The sequence below is a fragment of the Symphalangus syndactylus genome, chromosome 4 (assembly GCF_028878055.3).
Source record: "Symphalangus syndactylus isolate Jambi chromosome 4, NHGRI_mSymSyn1-v2.1_pri, whole genome shotgun sequence".
Classification (NCBI taxonomy): Eukaryota; Metazoa; Chordata; class Mammalia; order Primates; family Hylobatidae; genus Symphalangus; species Symphalangus syndactylus.
In genome coordinates this window covers 158,794,772-158,807,476 of record NC_072426.2, presented here as the reverse complement: position 1 = coordinate 158,807,476, position 12,705 = coordinate 158,794,772, and the positions used below count along the sequence as shown (strand labels likewise).

Sequence of the window (12,705 nt, the reverse complement as noted above, 5' to 3'; positions counted from 1 at the left end):
TATCAACTGTCTGGTATATACCATGAATAACATAGTTTTTAATCCATAACTGGAAAACTGGCATTAATGAAGAACAGTTACGGATATTTAAGCAAAATTTAATCTCATGGTTACTTAACAGAAAGAGTGATTCAGTATCCGTACTTCACTAAATTGACCTTCTGAGTGTGTTAAAATAATGGTAATATGTAAATAGTAGATCATAATTGGTAAAATTTGTAACCTCTTTTCTGGAGATAATTTTCATTTTGGGATGAGCACCCTTCTTACAATTATTGTACAAGTTTTTCTCTCAGTCATCAGTCTAGATTTTTTACTCTTATAATTTAATACTGAACTTTCTCTGAGTGTACATGAAACCACAAAACTGGTTTTATTTTATTTCGAATGTAGAAACCAGTACAAGGAGAAATAGTAGTTTCTTAGCCTAACCCTAAAACACAATCAGTTCTTACACTATGTTTTATTTCACATACCAATATTGTTTAGGCTCATTATAAGTTGACAATTCAAATTTTCTGATCACTGTAGGGTTGTTCTAAGAGTGTTGTGAACTTGACACTTTTTGGTGATCAGCTGTGTGTGAGGGTGTCCCGTGAAAGCCGTGATCTGCACAGACGCTAATTCTCCCAGGCTCTTCAGCGTTGCTCTTCTGCAAACAAGTAGAATTAATATTTCTTAATTGTAATATAACTATCTGATTTTATTTATTTGTTTGCTTTCATATTTAGTATCTATTTTTCTACCTTCTCAGTGTCTGATTCAGAGCTCAGCAAATTAAAATAACCATGTAAACATATCAGACTAGCAAACCAAACTTTTCTCCTGATTTTATATTTGTTGAGAACCTAGGAATCTAAATATTTTCTAGGAACTAAAAATATTAGAATCCACTTTTGCTGTCTGAAAGGAGGATGGGAATATTCTCATGCAGAGATGCTTTTGTTTCTAGACAAGATTCCATTTTCATTTAGTAAGATGGAATTAAATTTAAATATTAGTTAATAGAAGCATAAGTTATGCAAAAGGGACCTTGTAAGACTGATATACATACAGAATTGCAAAATTATATACTAATGTTTTAATTGATTAATTGGTGCTAATTTACCAATTAATAGAAAACTGAGTTATAGAAATAGTTTGTAAAGTGAGATTTGATTTCCACTAAGTAGAAGTTTAATACTCTGATAAAATGTTTCTAAATGATAGCAACTTGAGACAACATTTGTCAAACCTTGCCTTTCTGGCTGACATTTTTAAGCTTTCATACAGACAAGTGTTTTTAAACTAGAATTCCAGTTCTTCATCAATCCAAATTTTATCTGTGATGAATTGATCATCAGATATGACCAAAGGCAAACTATCTATACTTGGTATACATCTCCCTATACTTTCTTTATACTTTTGTTTTGTTTTGTTTTTGTTTTGTTTTTTTTGTTTTTTGTTTTTGTTTTTGTTTTTTTGAGACGGGGTTTCACTCTCATTGCCCAGGCTGGAGTGCAGTGGCGCCATCTCAACTCACTGCAACCTCTGCCTCCCAGATTCAAGCAAGTCTCCTGCCTCAGCCTCCTGAGTAGCTGGGATTACAGGAATGTGTCACCACGCCTGGCTCATTTTTTGTATTTAGTAGAGACAGGGTTTCACCATGTTGGTCAGGGTGGTCTTGAACTCCTGACCACAGGTGATCCACCCATGTTGGCCTCCCAAAGTGCTGGGATTACAGGCATGAGCCACTGCGCCCAGCCATCTCCCTGTGCTTTCTGGACATCATACCACCGTGTCACCTCAAACACTTGATAGCTCAGCGTCCTCTCTTGCCTTTTAGATATTTTAGCAATTATCCCAGTAGATGCCATGGAAAATAAAAAATTCATATCATCGTTTTTGCTTACTATCTATTTCTGTGTATTATTCAGAATGAAGGAAAAATTTTAAAGTGCACTTTTAAAAAGTTATATTTTGATTCATTAGCTCATTTATTTTAAACTAACCCTGAACTTACCTAATTGTAAAAGTATAACTATTTACCTGATTGAAGTTCCAGGTACTTTAGTTTCTTCAAGTCAAACTCTGTGGGTTTTATTTAAATGTCATGTCTGTGTCGACAGATGAATGGTGTCTTAAGTTCTGTTTATGTGTTACATTCTGAAGACAATACTTGGTAACAACAATAAAAAAAACTTTAAAATGTGATGTTTTATAAGGATTGAATGATGACTGCAAATTTTTTAAAACATCAAACCATTCCTTTCTGTAGGAAATTTCTATTTACAGTCAACAGGTAAGATTCTGAAGTTGAGGTTATAGAATAACTTTAGCTCTTATTTCAGTGTTTCTGAGAAAATATTATTAATTTCCCCCCATGCAATGCTTGGGTTGTGGATAATTTGAGCTACACAGAGAACTGCAATGCATTATATCAGAAGGGAAAGCAGAAAGGTCCCAAGCAGAAATCAGGTCGCATGATATCTCTTTGGGAGGACATTTTTATAGTCATAATGAATGGTACTTTCAACCTCAATTTTTATAATATTCTTTTTTAGGATACCTAACTTAATGTGGACAAGTGAACAAAATTTTGCCACGGTAAAATTTTTCATGGTACTATTATCCTATCTTAACAGGCCTCCTTGTATCAGTCCTCTATAGACAGAAGCCTGGAAAGACCCATGAGGTAAGAATCTCATTATGTTACAGCAGAATATTCTATACCAGTGGTTTCTTTTTCAACAATAAAATTATTCAGTGAAGTAGTCATGAGTATCATGTATCACTCATTTTTATTTGAAGTACCATGCCTCATGAAGTTGTTTTATTTTGTTTTGGCATCATTTTATATGATCATTTCAAGAATTTCTAAAAAATTAGTGAACTAATTGTAAATTCCTTCACAGACTGAGAAATCCTTCTCTTCCCTTACTCCCCTGTACCCAGTTTTCTTTTCTTTAGATGGGAATTATAAGTAACTAATTTTCAATGTTGTTAAATGGCCCTTGTAATAATATATTTGAAAAAACATAGATTAAAAAGTGTTATACACATATTTGTTAATTATACTCTGACCACACAAATCAGAAATGCTTTTATTAATACTACCAATAAATGAGGCATAAGTACAAAACATATTCAATCCTAAGACAACACTATGGTTAAATACTATTGTCCCCACTTTATCTCTGAGGAAAGTGACACCTAGGTTTAGTAAGTTACCAAGTTTACACAGTTGGCAAGGAGAGAGAAAAAAAAGAAATTGAGGCAAGATAGCTTGTCACCGCTAGGCCTAACTTCCCTCAGAGTGCACCTGAGGTAAGTTCTGTTAGCTTTAAATATCACACTTTAAAAAATATTACAAAATTCATGGCCAGGCACAGTGGCTCATGCCTGTAATCCCAGCACTTGGTAGGCCGAGGCGGGCAGATCACGAGGTCAAGAGATTGAGACCATCCTGGCCAACATGGTGAAACCCCATCACTACTAAAACTACAAAAATTCGCTAGACATGGTGGCATGCGCCTCTAGTCCCAGCTATTCAGGAGGCTGAGGCAGAAGAATCGCTTGAGCCTGGGAGGGTGGAGGTTGCAGTGAGTCGAGATCGCACCACTGCACCCCAGCCTGGCAACACAGCAAGACTCAGTCTAAAAAAAAAACAAAAAAAACAAAAATCACAAAATTCAGACATATTCAGACATAGTTCAATAGTAATATTGAATAATACAAACTCCCAGCCATATTGTAACATCAATAACAAATATGTATGTAATAGCATTAATTTACCCTTCTATGTAGATTTCTTTGTGAATTGGGTCAATCATAAATTGGGTTCCTGAGTGCCATCCAACTACAATAACATCCCTGAGAAAGGAACTCTGGAACCCCTCCTTTTTATCTTGTGCCTCTATCTATGCACCTAAAATATTTGAATTTTAGAGTTTTAATCTAATCTAAAGATTGCCGTAAAGACACACAGACCCTCACATGACAGGACAGTCACAGCAAAAACAGTTCTAGGAGATGCATCATCCTCTTCAGAAGAGGACGAACCAGTTCTGAGTTCTGCCTCTCCGCTTGCTTCCATACATCCCAGGCACATGTATTCACTTTACCATTTGTAAAACTGAGATAACAGCGTATACCTCATCGGTTTGCTGTGTGGGCTAAATAAGACAAAAACATAAAGAAAGCACATAGCATTCTGCTGGGCTCCATAGGAGCTGGGGTTACTGCTGTTGCTGTTATCCCTGTTGTCTACACAAGTCTTGTCTAAGAATCCAGTGATTTCATGCACAGTATGCTGTGCCATGTGAGGCTTCATTCATTAACATTTGTCTTAAATGCTGCTGTACTCAAACTCAAAACATGACAGAAATCCCTGCTGTTCTAGACTATTGACAGTATTTTATGCAATTGAGGGGAAGGAATCTTTAATAGTTAATTTGCTGACCAGATTACTGGTACTGATTGATTGACTGACTAATGAGACAGGGTCTTGCTCTGTTGCCCAAGCTGGAGTGCAGTGGTGCAATCATGGCTCACTGCAGCCTCGAACTCCTGGGCTCAAGCCATCCTCCCACCTCAGCCTCCTGAGTAGCTGGGACTACAGGCACATGGCACAACTGGCTAACTTTTTTATTTTCTGTAGAGACAGGGTCTTACTAGGTTGTCCAGGCTGGTCTCAAACTCCTGACCTTGAGCCATCCTCCAGCCTTGGCCTCCCAAAGTACTTGATTACAGACATGAGCCTTCATACTCAGCCTTCATTCATTATTTAAATAGAAAATGTTGGAATTTCAATATAACATCGTCTAAAGCTCAGATGATAGGACAAGCTGCAGGCAACCCTTGAGGTGAGAGAAATTTGCCTCTCTTGATGTCTTTTTTTTTTTTTTTTTTTTTTTTTTCCAGTTCTTTCCTGTATTTGGTATGCCCTTCTGGATATATTCATGTTGTTAGAACTCCGCTTTATAGAGAAAAGATAAAAGATACGGCCGGGCGCGGTGGCTCAAGCCTGTAATCCCAGCACTTTGGGAGGCCGAGGCGGGCGGATCACGAGGTCAGGAGATCGAGACCATCCTGGCTAACACGGTGAAACCCCGTCTCTACTAAAAATACAAAAAACTAGCCGGGCGTGTTGGCGGGCGCCTGTAGTCCCAGCTACTCGGGAGGCTGAGGCAGGAGAATGGCGTGAACCCGGGAGGCGGAGCTTGCAGTGAGCCGAGATCGCGCCACTGTACTCCAGCCTGGGGGACAGAGCAAGAGTCCGTCTCAAAAAAAAAAAAAAAAAAAAAAAAAAGATACAAATTATAGCACTGAATTCTCAATCATAACATATTACACTATAGGAGAATTTTGACGTTCAAAGATGTTTAAAAACTTAGGTTCACACAAAAACCAGCAAGTGGTTTTCTTAGGAGCATTATTTATAATTGCTAGAACTTGGAAGCAACCAAGATGTCCTTCAATAGGTGAATGGATAAATAAACTGTGGCGCATCCATGCAGTAGAATGTGACTCAGCAATACAAAGAAATGAGCTATCAAGTGACAAAAAACACATGGAGGATCCTTAAAAGTGTATTACTGAGTGAAGGAAGCCAGTCTGAGAGGCCACATCCTGTATGATATCAACTGGGCATGGTGAAAAGGCAAAACTGTGGAGGCCGTGAAAGATCAATGGGTGCCAGGATGAGCGGGAGGAAGGGAGGGATGAAAAGCTGGAGAACAGAAGCTTTTTATGGCAGGAAAACTATTTTATATGATTGACACATTAATGATGGACACACATCATTATACATTTCTCAAAACCCATAAAATGTTTAAGACAAAACATGAACTCAAATGTAAACTACGGACTTGGGGTGACAATGCATCAAGATAGATTCATCAGTTGTGACAATGTACCCACCAAAAGAATATTTAAATGATAAGGGAAACTGTGCAAGAGGAAAGGGACTATAAGGAAACTCCCTACACTTTCCAGTCATCATTTCTGTAAGCCTAAAACTGCTCTAAAAAAATTATGTCTGCCCGGCACAGTGGTTCACTCCTGTAATCCCAACACTTCAGGAGACTGAGGCTTAAGGATCACTTGAGCTCAGGGGTTTGAGACCAGCCTGGGCAACATAGTGAGACTCTGTCTCTACATAAATAAAAAATTTTAAAAAATTAGTCAGGTGAGGTGGCACCCACCTGTGGTCCCAGCTACTCAGGAGGTTGAGGCGGGAGTATCCCTTGAGCCGAGGAGTTTGGGGCTGCAGTGAGCTGTGATTGCACCACTGCGCTTCCAGCCTGGGTGACGGAGCCAGAAGCCATCTCAAAATAAATAATAAGGTCTATTCATTTTTTAAAAGCTCCTTCTAGAGAAAGCATGTTGAACATCAAGGGATGAGTTCCTAGCAATGCTGTTTTGGGGATAGAGGTTTAGGAGTTACACCATTGTCACTAGCACGTTCCACCGGTTTTTCTGGTGCACACCTGAACCTCATCCAGTGCCAATAAAACAGATCTGATTCCTTCTTTCAGTTCTGCAAGCATGGCCAGTGACTTCAGGAAGCGGAGGAAGAGCGAGCCTGCAGTGGGTCCACCACGGGGCTTGGGGGATCAAAGTGCGAGCAGGACTAGCCCAGGCCGAGTGGACCTCCCAGGATCAAGCACGCCCCTTACAAAGTCTTTCACTAGCTCTTCTCCTTCTTCCCCATCAAGAGCAAAAGGTGAGCATAGTAAATGAAAACACAACAATTTACTAGTTTACGTTTTAGCCTAGAGCGCTGTGTGAAAGCTGGCCCAGTGATAGTGGCATGTGCCAGCTCCCACCTACAGTGTCTGGAATAAAATATAGTTTTAGAACAATAGCTTTCTTCCCACCCAAACTGACTCAAGCTGGCGAGCCACTTAGGTTGCTTAAAGAACTCTGACTAGCATCTGCTAATGCTTTTTTTCCCCCAAATAGATCCCTTTCTAAACAAATTCAAAGTATCAAATAATGTATCATCAGGCTACTAAAAGATGTCATTTGTAAACATTGACATATAGTCAAAATTTTCTAACGTTTCTACAAGTAACAAATTAGTCAAATTTATAGGATAGAAATTACAAGCAGCAACAGGAAATTGTTGCCTAAAATATACACTGGTTTGGAGGGTTTCAAAAACTTATTCAATTCTAGATTTTAAAAAAATCTGACCTATTAATTTCTTTAGCCATTTGCTGTATATTTTGGGCCACCTTCATATGAACAGTGGAGCATCCATCTCCTGCCATGTAACATAGTGGTCAATTCACAGCAGTTCACAGTCAGGACTAATTGGTCCCAAACCATAATTATACCACTGAGGAATCACCAAGCCTTTTTTTCTGGATGGCCCGTCTCCTCTCTGCAAGTGTAGGGAGCTCACTGTTGAAAGGAGTAAGTCACTCCTTCTGGTTTCTGGAAGACCATTTAGTGGTGTTCCTTGAGGACAGGAATATTTCTGAGATGGAGAGTGAGGATTGAACCAGCCCCTACAGGGAGCTAGGGCTCTACCAAATACGGGACCCCACAATCTCCTCTAATATCTTGGGATTGAAAGAGAAGAGAAAGAGATTTTGAAATGTGTGAAGAAATCGACCTCTAATGTAAGTTTCTATAAAACCAGACCGATTCAGCTACACCTATCAACTATACCCACTAAAACCATTGCCACATGGTAGTTAAAAGTGGTAGCTGATTTGTGTGCAAAAGACATTCTGGTTGTGATGATTGGACTCTGAGTAGGTGGAGGCCTAGCCCTTTTAAGGCCTTGTAAAGCTGTGATATCAGCTGATGGTTCAGGGCGTGTGAGCCCCATCCACCACACCTTTCCTCTGAGGAGCAGAGATAACTTATCAGATTCAACTCACTTATTCAAATGAATATCTTAAGGTAACAAGTAGGTCATGAAATGCCATTGACTTATTATTCTTGGATACTATCCAAAAGTTAAAAGGGTTCTGATAAATGTAGATATTTGTTTTATCACAGGGAGTGTTAAATCAACTTCCTTTCCCAGACAGTACATATCTACCTAATGTGCTTATCCACTTTTAAAGAATTTAGAGAACATTGTAAAGTATGAGTATTGAATAGAGATATTTTCCTCCATTAGATTTTATTTCTAAGAAGAAAATGTCCTGTTAGATATAATTTGGCTTCTCATTTATTAGTTAACTCAGCAAAGCAAAAGAACATTTCCATAGCTATTCAAAATTGAGGCCAAGTGTAGATCTCTATTATCAAATTGCAAATGATTTTTTTAAAAAACTCTTCCCAGAAAAAAAGCACGATGTATGCACCTCTGACGAAAGTTTTGCATTATATTCAGTTTTCCTATGATAACTATGTACCTAATAAGAGGTTAAAGGTAGAGCAATTTAAGAGGTAAATTAGTTTGTTTAAAGAGCTTTAGCTATTTTTTTCTTGGAAAAATGTTAGCAGCAATAGTTCACAGCATTTTGATTTTGCAATTTTGGAGAATACTTTGCCTCATAGCTTTTAAAATCCAAAACCCACAAAAAATTATTTGATATAGTCATGAGAGTATTAATTCGATGTAAACGTATAAACCCTTCTTTACCTATGTATCATTACGAATCAAATGAGGCTCAAATTCCGGCCCTATTAAATTGATTACGTGTGTAACACTTTTGGCACTAATTGTTAAACCTTTACTACCAGATGACGCTATCAGCTGAAGCGGCACTATTGTGTTTTGGCAAACAATATTGTCAGAAAGGTGTATGAATTATGCAGTAGAAGTAGGTGCATTTGCTTACGTCAGTTACTTCTTATACATAGTTTTGTCAACTCTCTCTGCAAAGCTACATTCACTGAAAAAGTATTAGCTTGCTTTAGAATTAGATCTTTTTCTCTAGAGTTGAAGCTCCATGTGTTAACATCAGCATCTAGATTAAAACACACTAACTGCTTTCTCCTTGCTGTGCTGTCTGATGCTTACTGACATGCTCTCCTCTCTTTGTGAACCTTTTAACTTCTCCAAATGTCTCTCTTCTACCACGCTGCTCTGGATTAAAAGGTGGGGATGATAGCAAAATGTGTCCATCCCTTTGCAGTTACTCAGGGCTCAACGGCAACCCCTCCAGTGAGTTAGATTACTGTAGCACTTATAGACAGCACTTGGATGTCCCTCGGGACTCACCAAGAGCCATTAGTTTCAAGAACGGCTGGCAAATGGCCCGGCAAAACGCAGAAATCTGGAGCAGCACAGAAGAAACCGTTTCTCCCAAAATCAAATCCCGGAGCTGTGACGATCTCCTAAATGATGACTGCGATCGCTTCCCGGACCCGAAAATCAAGTCGGAAAGTATGGGCTCCCTGGTGTGTGAAGCGGACTCCAAAGAGAGCTGCCCCATGGCGTGGGGGTCCCCCTACATCCAGGAGGGTCGCAGCAACGGCAGATCAAGGATCAGACACAGGTCAGCCCACAACGCCCCGGGGTTCCTGAAGATGTACAAGAAAATGCACCGCATTAACCGCAAGGATCTGATGAATTCCGAGGTGATCTGCTCCGTGAAGTCCAGGATACTGCAGTACGAGAGCGAGCAGCAGCACAAGCACCTGCTGCACGCCTGGAGCCAGTCCTCCACGGAGGAGGTGCCCCGGGACGTGGTGCCCACACGCATCTCCGAATTCGAAAAGCTGATCCAGAAGTCCAAATCCATGCCAAATTTAGGGGATGACGTGCTGTCTCCCGTGACCCTAGAACCACCGCAGAATGGCTTATGTCCCAAGAGGCGATTTTCCATTGAGTATTTGCTGGAGGAAGAAAATCAAAGCGGACGCCCCTCTCAGGGCCAGCGAGGCTGCACGTCTAACGCCCTGGTGCCCATTCACATTGAAGTCACCAGCGACGAGCAGCCCAGGGCCCACGTGGAGTTTTCCGACAGCGACCAGGATGGGGTCGTGTCTGACCACAGTGACTACGTTCACGTAGAGGGGTCATCCTTCTGCAGCGAAAGTGACTTTGATCACTTTTCCTTCACATCCTCTGAAAGCTTTTATGGATCCAGCCACCACCACCACCATCACCACCACCACCACCACCACCGCCACCTCATCAGCTCCTGCAAAGGCAGATGCCCGGCCTCCTACACTCGATTCACCACAATGTTAAAACACGAAAGAGCCAGACACGAAAACACCGAGGAGCCGAGAAGGCAAGAAATGGACCCCGGCCTCTCTAAACTTGCTTTCCTAGTCAGTCCTGTGCCTTTCCGGAGGAAAAGAAATGCAGCTCCTAAGAAACAGACTGAAAAGGCAAAATGTAAAGCATCTGTGTTTGAGGCTCTGGACTCTGCCCTAAAAGACATTTGCGACCAAATTAAAGCTGAAAAGAAAAGGGGGAGCTTGCCGGACAACAGCATCCTGCACCGCCTCATCAGTGAGCTGCTGCCAGATGTTCCCGAGAGGAACTCATCCCTGAGAGGGCCGAGGAGGAGCCCCCTGCACCAGCCTCTCCACCCACTGCCTCACGATGGTGCTATTCATTGTCCACCCTACCAGAATGACTGCGGGAGAATGCCCCACAGTGCCTCCTTCCAAGACCTGGACACAGCCAACCACAGCTACCACCACCAAGACCGTGGCGGTGCACTCCAAGGTGGATGAGCTTTTCTTTCTTTTTCCTTGTGGTTCAGAGACCCACCCTCCAGCTCTTTCATTTTCCATTCCAACATCTCATCACTCCCGAGCTGGGAGACCATTTGGCGTCGTTATGTGTTGTGAAGCAAAAACTTGTTGTGCAAATATGTCTTACTGAATATTTCTCATTTGCCCATGTGATATTTGGACTTGATGTGTGGCTTAAAGTGATCATCTATTCACAAAAATTTGCTCTTTCAAAAACGAGAGGGAAGGCCATTTTGTAGCTCAGCATTAGGGTTGAAACAGCCATTACTCACACTGAGACAATAAATTACGTTGTGACATGCATCAAAACCTGTAGTTCCACAAATAGCCCTTTAAAAATGTTTATATTAACTTTAAAACTTTATATTCATTCAGTTAATAATTTGCTCACATTCTATATAGAAGATACTATATCAAAACATTCAAGAAGCAAAACTGAAATATGTGATTAGTAATTGATGGACACAAAGAAATTAGGGTTTGTTTAATACTTTTCTCCATTTCAAGGACACGATTGTGATAAAATTTTTGTGAATGTATCTTTAAGCTGTATATATAAAAGTCCCGTTTCCACCATTTAGTGTATTCATTTTCTCTTTTCCATTACTTAATTCATTCACTTTCTCTTTCTGCTAAAACAGTCCTGTATTGAAATTTGAATTACACTATTCAGGCTACAAGTGACTCTAAACTCTATTTTCATAGATAACTTTGAAGTGGCAACACAAGAATAAATAGCAATTGAAAGGCAGTGGACTATTTTTGAGATTTATATAACTTATAGCCCAGGGTGTTTTAATATTTGTGACCAATTCTTTTCATTAATTCTTAGAGCTCGTCTGTTCACTGCGTAAATTTTAAGAGGCTGGAATGAACATTCCGAGCTGAAAATTGGTCAACAGAGAAACGTCTACGCACCAGACACTACAGAGCGCTTTACGTACATTATCTAATTAAAACTGGCATAGGCCTATGAAATGGGTGTTATTTTAAGAGCCATTTTCAATTTTGGAGTTGGGCCCAGAGAGGAAAGGAAATTTGTCCAAGGTCACGCAGAGAGTATATAACAGAAAAGGGATTCAAATCCCTAATAATTCAGAATTTATAGTATAAAATATAATCTCAGACAAAAAAAGACACAATTCACGGTTCGTGTTAGTGTCAAATATGGCTCGATTGTTAATTAACTTGCACAAATCTACTTAGTATTTATGTTTGCTTTCACTTATACTATACTATACACTTACGTTTATCTTTGCCTACCCTTAGACTGAAGCAACATGCTTCAAAATAATAAATCAGAATTTAAAAAATCAATTTCTACAATTGAAAATTTTCACTAATTGAAATGTGTCAGAATCCAATTTTTTAATAAATTAGCTACCTTCTCCAGGTTTTTAATATCCCAATATAACCATCTCTCAATTTTATGCGCAGATAAGAGTACATTTTTGAAACATAACTTGAAAGGGCTTTGAAATGCATTTAAAAGTATTTTGCTTTTTAATAAAATATTTACTTTCCAATTGTGTTTCACCCAAGTGAAAAATAGCTTATATTCCATGGGTTAGAAAAAGTAATTTAAAATTTATGATCATTATGAGGCCCTATGATAATAAAAGTATATTAACTTAGAATTTACATCATCAAAGTAGTCAAAATCCTAAAACAATGTTTTCTTATTATGAATCAGCACTTTAAATTCCTTCATAGATGGATAAAATAAATTTTATTTTTAATGCTTCTTGTTAGTCTGGATAACTAGATTTTTTAAAGGGATAAAGGAAAGAATTGACAAATATTGACCCAGTTATACTGATAAAATTCTATAACATAGACTACTGGAATACTTTTAATGTCTAGTTACATCTCCATATGTAAGTCATGTAAGTGCAAAAGGCATAAGATACTATTAAGAACTACATGCAATCAAAATTTTGTAATGTGATTATGCTTTGCTTTAAGATGAACAAAAATAATTCAATATTTCATAAGCAATTTGGCAACTGACATGATGCTTTCTGTTTATCCCTTTTTTGCTTGGAG

The 12,705-nt window shown here is 39.2% G+C and overlaps 1 protein-coding gene across 20 annotated transcripts in view; it reads left to right on the top strand.

Moving 5' to 3' along the window:
* SORBS2 (sorbin and SH3 domain containing 2) overlaps positions 1 to 12,705 on the top strand; it is a 231,545-nt gene that overhangs the window by 182,486 nt on the left and 36,354 nt on the right. For 15 of the 20 annotated variants that reach the window (XM_063638472.1, XM_063638471.1, XM_055276620.2 and 12 more), the window contains 3 exons: positions 2,625 to 2,674; positions 6,519 to 6,706; positions 9,047 to 10,630. In XM_063638472.1, the coding sequence (XP_063494542.1) occupies positions 2,625 to 2,674; positions 6,519 to 6,706; positions 9,047 to 10,630 (1,822 nt within the window). The remainder of the gene's footprint in view (positions 1 to 2,624; positions 2,675 to 6,518; positions 6,707 to 9,046; positions 10,631 to 12,705) is intronic. The other 5 variants (XM_055276628.2, XM_055276632.2, XM_063638477.1 and 2 more) reach the window with 1 other exon arrangement.